At 34.5% G+C, this 16,849-nt stretch overlaps 2 protein-coding genes across 3 annotated transcripts; both read left to right on the top strand.

Moving 5' to 3' along the window:
- The first annotated feature begins 624 nt into the window (after positions 1–624).
- Positions 625–2,188, top strand: LOC100261930 (cyclin-dependent kinases regulatory subunit 1). The gene is made up of 4 exons (XM_002274001.5): positions 625–755; positions 864–984; positions 1,073–1,133; positions 1,737–2,188. Exons 2-4 carry the CDS (start codon positions 932–934, stop codon positions 1,887–1,889), a joined length of 267 nt encoding a protein of 88 aa, XP_002274037.1. The 5' UTR covers positions 625–755; positions 864–931; the 3' UTR covers positions 1,890–2,188.
- Positions 2,189–7,329: 5,141 nt separating this feature from the next.
- LOC100256831 (pheophorbide a oxygenase, chloroplastic) lies at positions 7,330–14,278 on the top strand. 2 transcript variants are annotated; one of them, XM_002274174.5, is made up of 7 exons: positions 7,335–8,776; positions 9,158–9,393; positions 9,544–9,670; positions 10,638–10,774; positions 11,593–11,752; positions 13,357–13,635; positions 13,906–14,278. In XM_002274174.5, exons 1-7 carry the CDS (start codon positions 8,351–8,353, stop codon positions 14,158–14,160), a joined length of 1,620 nt encoding a protein of 539 aa, XP_002274210.1. In that variant the 5' UTR covers positions 7,335–8,350; the 3' UTR covers positions 14,161–14,278. The 2 variants fall into 2 exon arrangements, with proteins under 2 accessions (XP_059593615.1, XP_002274210.1); XM_059737632.1 differs by lacking the exons at positions 10,638–10,774; positions 11,593–11,752 and having other exon boundaries at positions 7,330–8,776.
- The last annotated feature ends 2,571 nt before the right edge of the window (positions 14,279–16,849 follow it).

Here is a 16,849-nt window from a genome sequence, read left to right as displayed (position 1 = left end):
AATTTTTATATAATAGAGAAAAATAAGTAAAATGAATTTAAAGAAACATATAAAAATGATTTATTGAGTTTAAAATTATTTTTTATTTTCTTTTCTTCAAAATTTATGAGAACCAAACGTAACCTTAATAAAACACAATTATTTAAAATATCTTATTTTCATATTTAGAATGATTTTGATAATAAAAATCTCTATAAAATTGTTTTTTTCGAGGGAATTACTTATCAAATATCTGTTTATAAAATATTATAAGTGAATTTTTAATTTTTTTAAAATATTTTCTAAATTTGATCAAATATCATATTTTTCTTTAAAAAAAAATTGTTTTATATAGTAAAAGTTCCCTCTAAAAATACCGTTAAACAAATTTTGTTAGGAATAACAAAATTTTAAAATCTTTCATACTCAATTCTCAACTGAGTTAGACACTTGTCATAGGCTTTTCAATTAATATTTTTTAATCATCACCAGCAACGGTCTCCTCAAATTTCCATAATGGATGGAATTCCAATTTTAATTAAAAAGGAAAAGAAAAAAAAAAATTATACCGTTGTAGTGAAATGATTACGTGAGTAATCAGGGAGGGAGATTCGGATTTTGAAATTCAAAAATCAGAGTTGTTTCTCAAATTAAAAAAGAAGCATTTTTGGCAAGTATTTTTACCTTTATGCCCCCAGGAGTCGGGACTTACCCATTTTAAAGGCGCTCCACCGTCTTCTCCACAGTCGTTTTGAAGTATCTCTCCCTCTCGCTGAGTATGAATCTTTCTCGGACTTTCTCCACCTTTCATTTCCTTGACAGCCAATCAGTTTATTCGTAGAATTTATATTTACGTTTCTTTACTTTTTCTTGCTTTTTCACAGATCAAATCAAGAACCGAGTAAACCCTAGTTGTTCATCTGTAGAATCTGAATCAAGAACGGTGAGGGAAATGGGTCAGATCCAGTACTCTGAGAAGTACTTTGATGACACCTACGAGTACAGGTAATAGTTTCATAGTAATTTGATTGCATTTTGTACCTATTTTTTTGGGTTCTTGGGAGAATTGTTTGAAGATGTGGATTATGTACAGGCATGTGGTTCTTCCTCCTGAAGTGGCCAAACTGCTCCAGAAGAATCGGCTTCTCTCGGAAGTGAGTGTCGTTGGATCTGAAATTTAGGGTTCGAAGATTTCTTTTAGTTTTGATTCTGTGTTTGGTTGCTGAAACAATACAGTTTTAGAAAAAAAAAAAAAAAATTGAAAATAAAGTCTTGGATCTTAAATCTCTTTCCCCTTTTTAGCGACTGGAAAAAAATTCACCCCGCGGAATAAGGGTGTTTGGTTTGCTGGGGTTGAGTTTTTCATCTGGGTTCTGTTTGGTTTGGGAAATTGTAGGAAAATAGAAAACTGTATTATATGACTTTGGATTTGTTGGATTTTCTTTTGGTTTTTTGTCATTGGTGGAAGCAAAATGACAGTAAATCCATGACTCAAAATTTTGTTTCTTTCATTCCATTTTCTCAGCAATCAAACAGAGGATTTTCTAAAACAAGAGACATAGGATTCTAGATGTTGATTTCTTGTCCTCCAATTACTCTTGCAATTGAACAAGAGAGTGATCAGAAACCATTGCAGAAAGGGCAATTATTTTTTCCTCTCTTTCTGCTTCTAAACAGTGCGGTTTTTTCTATTGAAAAAGAAAAAAATTTCAATCTTCTGCAGCCCTAAAGTTGATATTTTGTTGGGTTGATTTCAGAATGAATGGCGTGCTATTGGGGTTCAGCAGAGCCGTGGGTGGGTCCACTATGCAATTCATCGCCCTGAGCCACACATCATGCTCTTCAGGAGGCCTCTGAACTATCAGCAGCAGCAGGAGAATCAAGCTCAGCAGGGCTTGCTTGCTAAGTGATGTTTTACTCAATTACATCCCTCCTAAATGTCCCAGGAAAAGAAAAAAAAAAAAAAAACAAGCAATTATACTTCAGGTTTCTACTATCTGCGTAGAAAGTTGAAACATGTTTGAATTGTTGGGTATTGTACTCTTCTATTCCCCTTTCATGGAGAAACTAATGCTAGACTGTTGCATCTTTTTAAAACCTTGAACTCTGTTGATGACTCAAATGTCGTTGGTCCTTTGTAGAATTGAGATGGATTTTACTATGGGGTTTCTGCTTCTGTGGGGTGGAATATATTTCTTTAATTAATTTATTCTGTTGTGTTATTCTGTGGTACTGGTTTTCCCATTACTGGAAATCATAGGATTAGGAATGGTGTGTATGTGCTGTGTTGTATGCTTTGTTCAATTTTCTTCTTTTGATTTCCTATCCAGAAGACTGGCTGTAGTTTCAGGAATGTTGTTTTATTCTGTGGTACTGGTTTTCCAATTACTGGAAATCACAGGAATAGGGATGGTGTGTTGTTTGTGCTGCGTTGTATGCTTTTTTCAATTTTCTTTTGATTTTCTATCCTGAAGACTGGCTGTAGTTTCAAGTTTTGGACTAAAAGATTACCAAATCAGAAATCTGAATTTTTATATGAGAGGCTGAGAGGTCCAAGACAGTTGGCACATTTTTCTGGGTGCGTAAGGGTTGAAAGAGAAAGCCATCACTTTCAATGACATTATTGAAAATGGTTGGCATCCTCAAATCCTACACTGACAGTTGTGGTGTTGCTGTCTATTTTCGTTTATGGAAATGAAGTTATATCATGCAAGTGGGAGAGTTGGATGGGTTTCAAGCCAACTTAATTGGTTCATTTGATTCTGATTATCTTTTAGCTCTCTTATCCTACCCCCTATCTCTAGTCTTTGAATCAATTCCAACATTCCTTGATATGGATTTGTCCACCACAATTTTTCTTTGAAGAAAAATTGGTTAAATCGAAAATTTCTGGCTTGGATTGATTGTAGCATGTTTTCAACTTGGGCTTGGATTTAGATGTATTTTAGTGCCCCTCGGACCAGGTTTTGATCTTTGATGTATTTATATGAGATGTGTTTCTTCATAAAATAGTGGAAGTAATTCTTTAATATTACAAGTTGTTTTCAGATTTTTTAAAATATTTTATAAATTTTATTTTATTTTAAAAAAATACTTTTTAAGGTCCAAGCGCATAACGATTGGCATCGACTTCTGCATTTTGGTGAAAGTGTAGCTTCACTCGACGCTTATTCTTTGTGTGGAGGATTTTAAAGCAGGAACTCATGGGCTGGGTTGGGCTTTTAATATTGGACCAGATGGAAAATTTAAGTCCAGTCTTAGACCGGACCAGATGGGCTCGGAATCTTTTAGGCAAAATGTTGACTTCTTTACGGCGGAATGTGTAGAATTGGTCTCCCCGTACTTATCTCAATTTGTTTCCTAGGTGCTGCTTTTTACACTTCTTATTTTTCCATTTTTAAAAATAAAATTAATAATCACTTTTGCATCAAATAGAATTAATTTATTTTATAATCTTAAAAATCATTTTCAAAATTTTTTAAATTTGAATTAAAAAAGTTTTAACACCTCATTTTTTAAAATCATTATTTTTAAAAAATAAATCAAGAAACTCTTACATTATACATAATTCATATCATTTTTTATTTTTAGAAACAATTTACAAAAAAAAAAATGAAAAATCAAAGTTTGCATAAAATTAATTTTTCCTAATAAAACAATTAAAACAAGTTTTTTATACATAAATAATAAGGATTTGAAATAAGGATAAATGATTTAAGAAGGGATTAATTTTTTATTTTTTATTTTTTTAAAAAAGAGTTTGGGACAGTATGATTTTGTCTCACCTCAATTATATATAATTTAAATAAAAAATTATTTTAATTAATTTTTTTTGTTATTTTTTTACATAAATAAAATATGTTTTTTTTAAAAAATAAATTATAAATATTTTTAATATTTCTTTATTTATAAATTATATTTATTTTTAATAAAATTTAAATTTCAAAAATGAAAAATTTGAAACATACAGGCATTTTAAATTTTTTTTTTGGGAATAGACATAAATAAATGGGACCATGAATGAGATAGGGTTACCCGTCCGGAATTCCCTCCGTTGTCATTCTCACGATGCCCATAAAAACAGCTTCAATTTATTGTAATTCACGATCAACGGATCAGAATTAATCATATGGCAATATTACCCTTCGTCTCATGGTACATGGCATTATACAAGAACAGACCCCTTCCTTTATCAAATTCGCCCTGATTCTACTCTGAACTCGTCGAGTCTCTTTGTCTCTCAAAGCAATCGGCGGGAGTGGAAATTTGAAAGGGCTCATATCATTAACAGGTAAATCCATTTTCTTCTTGCATTCAACTCCATTATTTCTCAGATTATATGAAATCGGAACATTGTTTCTGAACTAGGGTTTTGCTTCACTCTCACGCTCTAAACAGAGAACCGATTATTTGTAGAAATTGAAGTTAATCACGTATTCTATTATTTACAGATATTCCGGAAATGGGCTATGTTTCTTTTCTTGAATTCGTGAAGTGTTTTTCTGATGACAAGCTCAAGATTCCTAGATGTGATTCCTGATTTTTTTTTTCTTTCCTGTTTTTGTTTCTGCAAATGATAAACAGAATAATCGTTATAATGATTTTGATTGAGAGTAGATATGGGGCAATTTGGTATCTGAGTGATTGGATAGGGTTTATAAAATGTTTATAACGAATGGGTTATGGAAATAATCATTAAAATGATTTTCTGTAGTATGATTTTAGAGCTCCATTATCGAAGTAACAGATTTCTATCTTTGTTCTAGTTTTGTAAGTTTCCTGTCAGCAAGCACTGATTGAGTGCACTGTGCACGTAAGTGAGCACACCCTTAAATTCTGTTGATGGTTCAGCTAGACAAATCTTTTTTCACCATCCATCCGGGGGTCACTATCTTGTGTTGAATAATTGGTTGGCATGTCTGTTTTGCTTCATTTGCTGGTGATCGGTTTAACCTTTGGCTTGTTCTTTTAATGCCTTTTAATTTGAACGAATTTGCTCTGTGTTGCTGATGTATTAGTCAATTTTTATGGCACTCGGAAAATTTCTCTTAGGAGAGTTCTCTACATCCCATTGTCACTTTGGTGTCACCCCTACTTATCAAAAGTGCTTTATTTCTTGTTACATATGTATTTCATGTGTTGAAGTCCATCCATCCTTGCATCCAAAGTTGGGCAAAATTCATTTTTTGAATATATTGCTTGTGCAGTCCCCAATATTCTACTTTTACTATGAAGCATTTCCTGCCTTGTAGCCATCTTTTAATATTTTCCATTAACTTGAATTGGTTATACAAATGATCTCAAAGTTGATTGCTATCCTAGGTAATGTCTAGTAAAGAAAAAGGTTTACCATCCAAGAGATTTTCTGTAGGTACTTATGTGATAGCACATGTTGTACAGGGTAACCCCTTTTTTCTTTTAGTGCTTTTCATAATATTCTCTTTGCCTATCAAAAAGGAAAATGTGTTAACACATGCAATTAGCTGGACCATTTGCTAAGTTTTGTTTGAATTCCATTCTTATATATATATATATATATATATATATATATAAAATGAAAAGTTTTGTTTGAATTCCATTGTTTTGATTTTATCTCAAGTCCTCCTCATCTCAACATGATGATTTTATTATGTTATTTTCCTAATCAGTATAGGGGTTTATGTGCCATACAGATGCATGGCACTTCCACTTGGCAATGCATAGTTATGAATTGCAATTATATATTAAGGTGATGTGCATTCAGTCAATGCTATTAGCTGAACAAACACCTGGTCTAAGCAGGAAAAACACCCTACTTATTGGCATCTAAACATTTTTACTTAAAAGCAATTCGTTGATTTTATTGATTTCATCCAATTCTGAACTGGCCTTAGTCTTTCCCATCTTGGTCTTTTTCATTTTTCGTGTCATCAAACTAGAGGGATTAAGTGCTATGAGGTTTTGTGGTGGTTAGAAGAAAAAACCCTCCATCTCTGTTCTCTAGGGTCCACAAGTGAGAGAGAGAGTTTAATTTTTCTTGACTTAATTGTTGCACTTTCCTTTATAAGGTATCTAAGCAGACTATTACAGGCCATGGGAAAGAAAGAGGATACTGTGAACCATACTTCATTAGTAGATTATATATTTTTCCTTATATATTTTGGTGTACAAGGCCTAGCTTTGTTTCTTTTAAGATTCCTTCTGCTTTGGACTGGAGAGGCCAAAAAAAGTTTTTGAAGTTCATTATGACTGTTAAGGAAATTTCGTGTGATTTTTTAGGCACCATCAATGGAAGTGTTTAATCATCCTTTCTTTACAATGTGGTACCTAAACTGAATAAATTGCCAGCCTATGTGGAAATAATTGATTACATGTACATTTAGGCCACATTTGGTTTGGGGGATAGGATAGGAAAAGATATATATATATATATCCTAAAATATCATATCCCGTTGAATAAGAAATACATATCTTACAATATAATTTTCAATAGAATATAATATCCTTGGATATTAAATACAATGTACATGATATCTTAAGGTAGTATAGCTAATAATATATGTTATGCCAGACCTATATTTAGTTTGTAAAATGAATAAAATAAAATAAAATGTAATATATATATATATATTTTTTTTTCAATATTTAAAATAAAAATTATATTGCAATCCAATATTTTCTATTTAAAAAAATATATATATATGAAATTTCTCTTTCACTTAACAATATTCAAAATTTATAAATAAATTTTTTTATATTATGTTGTTATTCTATATACAAAAAATAATATATATATATATATATATATATATATATATATATATTATTCATGTCTTTTAGGATCAGTTGTTAGACTGAAGTTTTTTATTCATGTCTTTTAGGATCACTTGTTAGCCTTCATTGGCGATGTCTGTGTCCCGATCAAGGAATGTTATTCTTGCGACAGGCTTACTAGCTTTTGCAGCTGCAGGCTTGGCATTTCCCTACTACTTGGTGTAAGCATACTTCATTTTAACTAGTTTATTGTTTTTGAAATTCCCATTCCACTGCCTTTGTGGAAGTTGAAGTAAAGATGGTTTGCATGATCCAGGGCCTTGAAGAGCAAGCCGGTGATTGATTCATCAAAACCACTGCCACCCCAGGCAATAATTCGAGGGCCTTACTTAAACACTGGTTCGCATGATATTGGACCTGATCACCGGGACTACCGAAAGAAGTAATTTTATTTTGTGATAAGATATTCCTTTAAGGTAGCATCGATGGTTGCTATTAATGTCACTGTTTCTTTTGTATCAGTTTCACTAAAGGTACACACCATATGTTATTCTCTTGAGATTTGGTGAATGAAATAAGGAGAGAATGAAATAAAGGTACACCCCTTGAAGCTAGCTTTCAGCTGCTCCACAGAGGGCTCAGCATGAAGCTGTGAGATCAGCCATCAAAAGAAATAATAGCACACCCCAAAAATCCATGGCCAAGTTGGAAACGGTGCCAAAGAAGAAGCTGCTTGTTCCGGATTCCCACGGCATGTCATGAGAATGGGACAGGGAAAGCTGGTGGCCAAACCTACCAGAAGGAGAAAAAGGGTGCCCCAATTCTCACAGTAGAGGCGAATAAGCCAATTTGACCTTGTTGGCTTTTGCTTCCACAGCTGCCCTCACCTTCCATTGCGAAAATGCTAGGTTGGAGATTTTTTTTGTCCATTTGTTCCATCAATAGCTTGATTGGAGAAGCAATCAGTGATGGTTCTTGAAGTTTTTAGACCCTCCCCGCTTAAAACTTCTTCAATTCCCTTTCAAATGTTACGTGTTGAACTCCCGTTGCCAAAACCCTTTTCACTCCCATTACCAGTAACACTGAAATGGATTGATTTAGATCATCAATTATCATCACCATATTTGAATAAGTATTCTGATTAAATTTTGTTTTGACCCACTCATACTCATTTGAATTTTTTTTTTTTCCTAATGTCTTTTAAAAAAAAAAAAATCCTAATAACTGTGAGATGCTAAACACAATCTTTCTATGAACCAATTCTCGAAACGTAAAATGTAAAATCAAGGAAGTTAATTAAGTCACGCGTATCTGCAATTTTTTGTAATTTACAATGAAAAGAAATTTCTGGAAAGTTCAAATATAATGAGTGAAGAAGGTAATAAATGGTTATCATTGCGCCACGTGGTCCAATGAATTCCTAAGAAAAGTAGCAAACAGTCTCCGACCATGCCGGTAAAAATCCCACTCTTTTTACACACGCCGCAACTCAATTGAGTCGACTCGCTGTTCTGTCTCCTTCTCACTGTAAATAACGGCTCCAGAAGAATTCCAGACTTGTACGCAAACGGTTTCTCTAAAAATCTGAAGCCACTCCTCCATCTCACAGAGCTGGAAAATGGCTTTCCTTCTCTACGGTTGTGCTACTACAGCCGCACTCCCTGGCCTCTTTCCCAATTCCACCACCTGCTTCCTCTCCTCTCATCCCTCCAAACCAACGAACCCTTCCTTTAGAACAACCAGATCACTGACTTTCTCTCCCTTGAGGGTGGCTGCTCCTCCCACCCAGCCTGTGACCTCAGATCAATCCAATGAAGAACGTGAGGATGAAGTTGTTGCGGTTGATGATGAGAGGTCGTCGTCGTCTTCCAAGTTCTTGTGGAGAGATCACTGGTATCCAGTGTCGCTAATTGAGGACCTGGACACTAATCGCCCGACCCCGTTTCAGCTTCTTGGCCGAGACATCGTTCTCTGGAAGGATAAATCTACTGCTGAATGGGTTGCCTTTGATGACAAGTGCCCGCACCGCCTCGCCCCATTATCTGTAATTTTCTTCAATTGAAGTTTTGCTCTCTTTTGTTTTCCAGGAAATGGGGGCAAGAAAATATAATGGAATTTTTGGACTTAACCTGCTGGTTGGTTGGTTGCTGGGAAGTACAGAGGAACTTGGGATTCCTACTTTTTGGGTTGCTTCCTCAGCTGAATGGAAGCTTTCCCTTTCTCATTCTGTAAAGGATGAACAAGTTTGATTTCTTCTCATTTTCCTTTGTTTTCCCAACAACCAATCTGGTCATAATATTTTCTGCTCAACCATGCTGTACGACTTGAATGACCTCACTTTAAGTGGAACTATATGCTTCACTTGACACCCAAATAGTAGAATAATCTAAGAGACCCTGATTTTGATGATTCTTTTCTTTTGTAGGAGGGAAGAATTGATGAAAATGGTTACTTGCAATGTTCTTACCATGGATGGTCCTTTGACAAGTGTGGATCTTGCAAACGGATTCCCCAGGCCTTGCCTGAAGGACCTGAAGCTCGTGCTGTTGGGTCTCCAAGGGCCTGCGCAACAAGGTTTCCTACAATGGTTTCTCAGGGTCTGCTCTTTGTTTGGCCGGATGAGAACGGTTGGGAAAGAGCTTCTGCAACTAAGCCTCCAATGTACTTGATTATCTCTGTATCTTTTTTTTAGTTTATAATTTATAACATAAATTAGTCAATGCAGATGATGGTCAATTATTCAAACCTTATTTGATTAGAAATTAATTGTCTTATGATTATTTTAATGAGATGTTTAATTGAATTCTTTAGGCTGCCTGATGAGTTCGAGAATCCCGAGTTCTCAACTGTGACAATTCAGCGAGATCTGTTTTATGGCTATGATACGCTGATGGAGAATGTGTCCGATCCTTCCCACATTGATTTTGCACATCACAAGGTAAATATTTGAATATAAGGATATTGATCGATGACTAAATTGTTGTTTGTTCATCTTTGCCAGGCGGCCTTTTCAATTGGGTGAGGCCCTTCCAATTAAATGCACTTAATTTTTTCTTATAGTATAATATATGCTGGAACTGTTCTCAATATTTAAGAGATGCCCTTTATTTAACAAATTTCTCTACTTGCCATAATGTTGGTTGGGTTAAAATTACTTTGGGGTTTCTTAAAGGGAAAAAAAAAAGTCACAATCTACATTGTAAGACCAAACCACAATACCAAGGTGATACTTACAGAAGTTGTATTCAAAGATAATTTACTGTTTTTAGATTACCTAGAAATCATTAATGGAAAGTTGGAGCACTTTGAACCTGGATATTGGAAGTAAAATTTGGCAACCATCTTTTGTCTTAGTGTCAACTTTGTGAAACAATTAGAAATGTGCAGCTGAGAGTAGAGGGTTACTATGGTTGAGGTTCTCCTTGTCCTAAATATGGCAATAAAAAGTCTTCTAAAGCAAATTGTTGTACCTCTGCCTGGTGTAGCTTTTACTCTTTATTCTCTTTCTAGCTGAATTTGGACAAATTTGTTCCTTGAGATGAGAAGTAATCTGATGTTCCCTACTTATGAACTTCTGATGTGCATGACTCGAAGTAAAGTGTTAATTCTATATATGACGTGCCTCTTCCTCGTAGACTGCATTATCCTCTGCTTCTCGATCATTTGGTAACTTTTTGTGGGGGATGGGGTGGGGATGTTTATTTGGAGGATACTGGTGTTCATGTAGCAGATGTTATCATTATAATTCTTAATACACATTGTAGGACGAGGAATTGATTTCAGGGCACTTGCTTTCAGAATGCTATATTTTATAGGACTCCCTTTGATTATTTCTTATTTGGCACTTTAGCTATGATATAATGGATAGGTTTTCCAGGCTGCTTACTAAGAAGAATCGCTCACAGGTTACAGGGAGAAGAGATAGAGCCAAGCCTTTGCCATTTAAGTTGGAGTCTAGTGGCCCTGGGGGATTTGCTGGAGCAAATGATGGGAACCCACGAATCAGTGCCAAATTTGTTGCACCTTGTTATTATATGAATAAGTAAGTTGACCACTCCCATATAAACAGTCCACATGCAAAACACCAAAGACTTGACTTGCACCCAGCTTGCAGATCCTGTTCTAATGACTAGATGATACTAATCAAGTTGTAGCTATGATTATTGTTTTTGATTGATTTGGGATTCTTGAGTTGATTCTTGTCATCATTCAATAAGTTTTAAGCATCATTTTAACCATTGTTTTGGAAGGATGCAAGGCATAAGAATCTCTTTGACAAGAGGCTCATGGTTATTGCCTCAAGGTTACTTATGTTTCAAAGTATCAGGTTCTCTCTTTCTGGCCTGAAGTATGTCCCTTATACATTAGTCAACAAGATGTCCATCCAAAGGACTAAACTCTCTCTGATACCTTGTTTTAAAGCTAATGACATTTCTTGTCTTATTGCAGTTAGAATGTCTAAATTCTTTTAATGTTGTCGTAAGGATGGAAGGATTTTTCTCTAGGCATTGACTGGTTGTAGAGAGTTGTTGGATCTGTTCTCAGGGAAGGCTTTAACAATTGTTAATCTAGGAAAACAGCTAGAATATTTAGGAACATGCTTCTTTTAAGCCATATGTGGTGTCTCGAACAGCTAATTAATTCCAGTAAATAGCTCTCTGCAACTTCTTCTTTTTTTTCCTCCAATTTTGAGAGTGGAAAACTGTTCTTTGAGCACAGATTCAAACATGACTGCAATTTTTCATCATGCATTGTAGCTTTTCTATAAACAAATAAAGTTTCTTCACCTTTGCATTTTAGCGTTAGGTAACAACTAACAACACATTCTGAAGTTTATTCTATTTTTATGTCATTTTCCAGAATAGAGATAGATACAAAGCTTCCCATAGTTGGTGAGCAGAAGTGGAAGATATGGATTTGTTCCTTCAATGTACCAATGGCACCTGGGAAAACTCGTTCGATTGTTTGTAGTGCTCGAAACTTTTTCCAGTTCTCTATGCCAGGGCCTGCTTGGTGGCAGGTAAGAACTCTTTTAGATGAACTTCTCATACATTTTCGATCCCAGATATATATAAGAGTTTTCAGAAAGGAATCTAGATGAGCTTCTCGTATGTCAAATTACAATAGTCTTTTCCCTTCTCACCAATAAGGTAATTTTGGTAATGACTTTTATTCAAGATAGAGGGAGAGGGGTCGTGGTGTTGGACATCAACTCCAAGTCTCTAATAACCTCATGCCATTAATATAAAATCTTGGATGTACATCAATTACTAGAATGGTAGCATCTCTCAGATTAAGATCTATTGGTCTGGTTCTGAACAGTAAAATATTGAAGGTAACCCCATGTATGATAACTCCAGAGCTAAAGATCAAACTAATACCATAACTAGGAATAGTGAAAGGGGCTTTACCTAAGTCCTTTATTTGCAGGACCATGATTAAAATTTGCAATTTGGCCACACTATGCAGTTCCCATATCATTGGTCATCTTCTAATTTCCCATTGCATTGCAACTCATAATGCAAATCTAATTATCTTCTTCTAATTTACATCTCATGTTTTACTGTATGCCTTTTCATTACCATACCAGAAGTTACCACCAATCAGCAGGTGTCAGGCATGCATTAGTTTGTACCTTGTGTGTGGTCTCATTAGCTTTGTACCTTGATCTCATTACTTTGAACCTTAGTTTCAGTGCTTTGTATCTTGGTCCCATTTTTTTTTTTTTACTTAGATCGCATATGTTGTGCCCTCATTCAACAACCCAGATTTTACCATAGACTTGAATGGCCCGGATTGAAAGGTCAGGATGGTACCAAATTTGTAGCATAGCCTTTTCCTGATCAATGCATCTCTTAAGAAAGATACTTTCCAAATCTGAACTACTTGGGTTATTTTCAAATAAAGAACAGATATATAGCAGCATAACACTCCATTTCTTCACTGAAGTATATGGTACATATTTAATTTTCAGATTTTGATGTTTGTCTGATGTGAGACCGATTTTGAAGAAACTCAGTTCATCTAAGAGCTGTTGTTTGAGCATTTTGATATTTCACTTATTGAAATGGCTTGGCACCTGATAAAGAAAACAAAATAATCTGAAGTTGAACCAACCCGACATATGATGGGTAAGAGGAAAGTGCTTCTAGGAAAAATAATAGGAGAATAATGAGTGGTTTGGTTCATTATGGATAGATGAACTCTAATTCTTTGGTAAAGTGATAAAATCTACTTTCAGACCCACCTTTGATTTGTCATTGATTGGCTGAGTGTCCAACAAAAGTCCAACAGCAGTGTTTGACTTGCCAATCATTGATTGGAAGGAGTATTCTACCATCCATCAAACGGAGATCATCACCTACTTTCCGTCATTCCTTCATGTTTCTGGAAATTTGTCATTCTCCACTTATCTTGAAACACTGAACAGTTGCCATCTGCTTGAAACTGAAGTCTGGCTAATCTTGCCCTCAAGACTTCTTAAAAATTATGTCATAACTTTCTTTACTGTTTATATCATTGGACATCAGTGAACTTCTTAAAAATTATGTCATAACTTTCTTTACTGTTTATATCATTGGACATCAGTGAATTTCCCTCATATTTGATTTGTGGCTGTGGCAGGTGGTTCCTAGATGGCATGAGCACTGGACTTCAAATAAGGTATATGATGGAGACATGATTGTCCTTCAGGGTCAAGAGAAGATATTCCTTTCAAAGTCAAAGGAGGGTTCTGCAGATGTCAATGAGCAGTACACACAGATCACATTTACACCCACACAATCCGATCGCTTCGTCTTGGCATTTCGAAATTGGCTGAGGCGGCATGGGAACAGCCAACCTGACTGGTTTGGCATCTCAAATCAAGGACCTTTGCCATCAACAGTCTTATCAAAACGCCAGGTTTGGCAGAAAGTTACCCTTTTATGAGCATTGCTACTATCTTCCCACTAGAATAAATAGTGACTTTCAATTTTCAAAGCATTTCAGTGCAAAAATTCAAATCCATATAGGAAAAGAAAAAAGGTTAATTACTTGAGATCTTCATTAAAGTTTTTAATTAAATGAAATGGTTTCATTTTCATGTGGCTTCTAAAGCCTGCACTGCTGTTTTGTGTTGAGTTGATGCAATGGATTTGATTTTTTTATTTTTTATTTCATTTGATATTGTAGATGTTGGATAGATTTGAGCAGCACACTCTTAACTGTTCATCCTGTAAAGGAGCTTATACAACCTTCCAGACAATGCAGAAGTTGTTCATTGGTGCCGCTGTTGTTTTCTGTGCAACCACTGGGATTCCTTCAGAGATGTGGATTCGGGTCATCTTGGCTGGGCTGGCACTTCTAAGTTCTGCATTGGCTTATGCTTTGCATGAGCTCCAAAAGAATTTTGTTTTCGTTGATTATGTCCATGCTGAAATCGAATAGAAACTACTGTTTGGATCAAACATTTTCCATGCACTTGTATTTCATCCAATGAGAATTGTGTATAGTATTCATATATGCATGTGAGATAAGAAAGAATTACATGATTTAGATTGTTGTATTCTTTGTTTGTCATTTTCTTTCTCTGTTGAATCTCATGAGAATTGAAATATTTTCAGTGTGTTTACCACAAACTGGGCATTCCATTCTGTATCTGTGAGACTTGATGTAAGTATTGCACTATAATAGCTAAGATTAGCAATCTAAAACCACAAAAGAGAAGACACCAAAATAGGAAGCAGGAGAATTTGGTGTCTATGTCATATTCTTTCTAATTTATGAATATTGACTTAAAACTATTCTCATATCAATGTATAAAACTATCATTGATGATGTTCAAGTATTCAAACTGTTATCTACATTGCTTCACAATGAGTGATGAACCATCAATGAATTCTTCCCTCTGTGGAGCAGCCAAGAAACTACAATACAAAGATGGGCTTTCAGTAGATAGGATTATTAAATTAATTTGATCATGGTCAGACTTCATGTAAACGGCCCGGGCTGGCCGAGCTCGAGCCGGGCAGCCTTTGAGCCAGTCATGGGCCAGGTTTGGGCCAATTCATGGGCCAATATTGGGCTTAGAAGATCAGTCCAAGACTTGCTCAATGATACGCTGGGCTTTGGCCCAAAATTTTTGGACGGACTCGGGCCGAACTTTGGGCCAAAAATTTACTTTTTGCTCCAAAAACTTGGTTAAAATGTGTAAAATCGACACATGATGTAACGTGAAAAAACTACTTAAAAATCCAAGTGTAAAATATCATGGCAAGTCCATCAACCTTAAACAATCCATTGAATATGAGAAAATAATACATTATTTTACTTGATTGAATGCACTGCTTTAGGGTCTTATATAATTTTATATAATATATAAATAATATATTTATGATGTCATTTGTTCGATCTTGATGTGATCATCGATTTAACTATTGAATTGCGAATTAATATAGATCGTCAAACTACGAACTGATAACTTTTCCCTAAATTATTAGTGAGATTATGAAAATGCTTTGGAATAGTACATATTAGAATCAAAATAAAAATGCTTCAAATTCCAAGAGAGTGTGGGACCAACATCATTTATAAGATTTGTTTCACATATCTTATTCTTTTTTCTGCACTTTAAACGAGTGAACCTCTTGTAATTTTGAATAAGCAGGAGAATAAACAAAAATAATGGCACGAATTTTAGGTTTTGAATAATGAGAGAAAGAAAAGAAAGGTTAGGGATTCTTAGGATTTCAAGATTTTTTGGGAAATGGAGAGGTTAGGGTTTCACCGGATTTAAGTTTTTGAAAATGAGAGAAAGACGAGGAGAGGTTAGGTATTGGGAGCATTTTGAATTTTGGAGAGGGTGGAGAAGTTAGGGTTTCATGGATCTTAGGTTTCAAGAAAGAAAAAAGCAAATGAAGATTTTTTACTTTGGGTTTCAATGTTCAATGAAGAACAAAATGAAAAAAAAATTAATTTCTTTTTTTTTCACATGTGGGAAGCTTAGTCGAAGACTTAGGTGGCAAAAGGGAGGACATCTTTAGTATTAAAAAACACATTAGTCAAAATTACATAAATGTCCAAATATTTTTGGGAGTGACTTTGTTAACTTGAAATGAAAAAAGTTTATTTCCCATTTTGTCGATATTTTTATATCAGTACATGAAAACACATTTTTTTCTTAGTACCCTACGTTATTAGTGAGACTATGAAAATGTTGTGGAATAGTACCTATTAGAATCCAAATAAAAATGCTTCAAATTCCAAGAAAGTGTGCATCAAATTCCCAAGAAAGTGTGAGACCAACGTCATTTATAAGATTTGTTTGACATATCTTATTCTTTTTTCTGCTCTTTAAATAAGTGAACCTCTTGTAATTTTGAATAAGCAGGAGAATGAACAAATATAAAGGCACGGATTTTAGGTTTTGAATAATGAGAGAAAGAAAAAGAGAGGTTAGGGATTCTTAGGATTTCAAGATTTTTTGAGAAATGGAGAGATTAGGGTTTCACCGGATTTAAGTTTCTTAAAATGAGAGGAACGCTAGAGGAGAGGCTAGGTATTGGGAGCATTTTGAATTTTGGAGAGGGTAAAGAAGTTAGGGTTTCATGGATCTTGGGTTTCAAGAAAGAAAAAAGCAAATGGATTTTTTTTTTTTACTTTGGATTTCAATGTTCAATGAAGAACAAAATGAAAAAAAAAAAAAAAATTCACATGTGGGAAGCTTAGCCAAAAACTTAGGTGGCAAAAGGAAGGACATCTTTAATATTAAAAAACACATTAGTCAAAATTACATAAATGCCCAAATTTTTTTTGGAGTGGCTTTGTTAACTTGAAATGAAAAAAGTTTATTTCCCATTTTGTCGATATTTTTATATCAGTACATGAAAACACATTTTTTTTCTTAGTACCCTACGTTATTAGTGAGACTATGAAAATGTTGTGGAATAGTACCTATTAGAATCCAAATAAAAATGCTTCAAATTTCAAAAAAGTGTGCATCAAATTCCCAAGAAAGTGTGAGACCAACGTCATTTATAAGATTTGTTTGACATATCTTATTCTTTTTTGTGCTCTTTAAATAAGTGAATCTCTTGTAATTTTGAATAAACAGGAGAATGAACAAATATAAAGGCAC

This window comes from Vitis vinifera, chromosome 6, assembly GCF_030704535.1.
Source record: "Vitis vinifera cultivar Pinot Noir 40024 chromosome 6, ASM3070453v1".
In the NCBI taxonomy this organism is placed as follows: Eukaryota; Viridiplantae; Streptophyta; class Magnoliopsida; order Vitales; family Vitaceae; genus Vitis; species Vitis vinifera.
The sequence above is the reverse complement of the archived record's forward strand: the minus strand, read 5'-3'. Positions and strand labels throughout refer to the sequence as shown.

Coding starts and splice junctions, on each gene's coding strand:
- LOC100261930 (XM_002274001.5), top strand. CDS start 932: ATGGGTCAGATCCAGTACTCTGAGAAGTACTTTGATGACACCTACGAG. Junction 985..1,072: donor GATGACACCTACGAGTACAG/GTAATAGTTTCA, acceptor GATTATGTACAG/GCATGTGGTTCTTCCTCCTG. Junction 1,134..1,736: donor AGAATCGGCTTCTCTCGGAA/GTGAGTGTCGTT, acceptor GGTTGATTTCAG/AATGAATGGCGTGCTATTGG.
- LOC100256831 (XM_002274174.5), top strand. CDS start 8,351: ATGGCTTTCCTTCTCTACGGTTGTGCTACTACAGCCGCACTCCCTGGC. Junction 9,394..9,543: donor TCTGCAACTAAGCCTCCAAT/GTACTTGATTAT, acceptor TGAATTCTTTAG/GCTGCCTGATGAGTTCGAGA. Junction 9,671..10,637: donor TTGATTTTGCACATCACAAG/GTAAATATTTGA, acceptor AATCGCTCACAG/GTTACAGGGAGAAGAGATAG.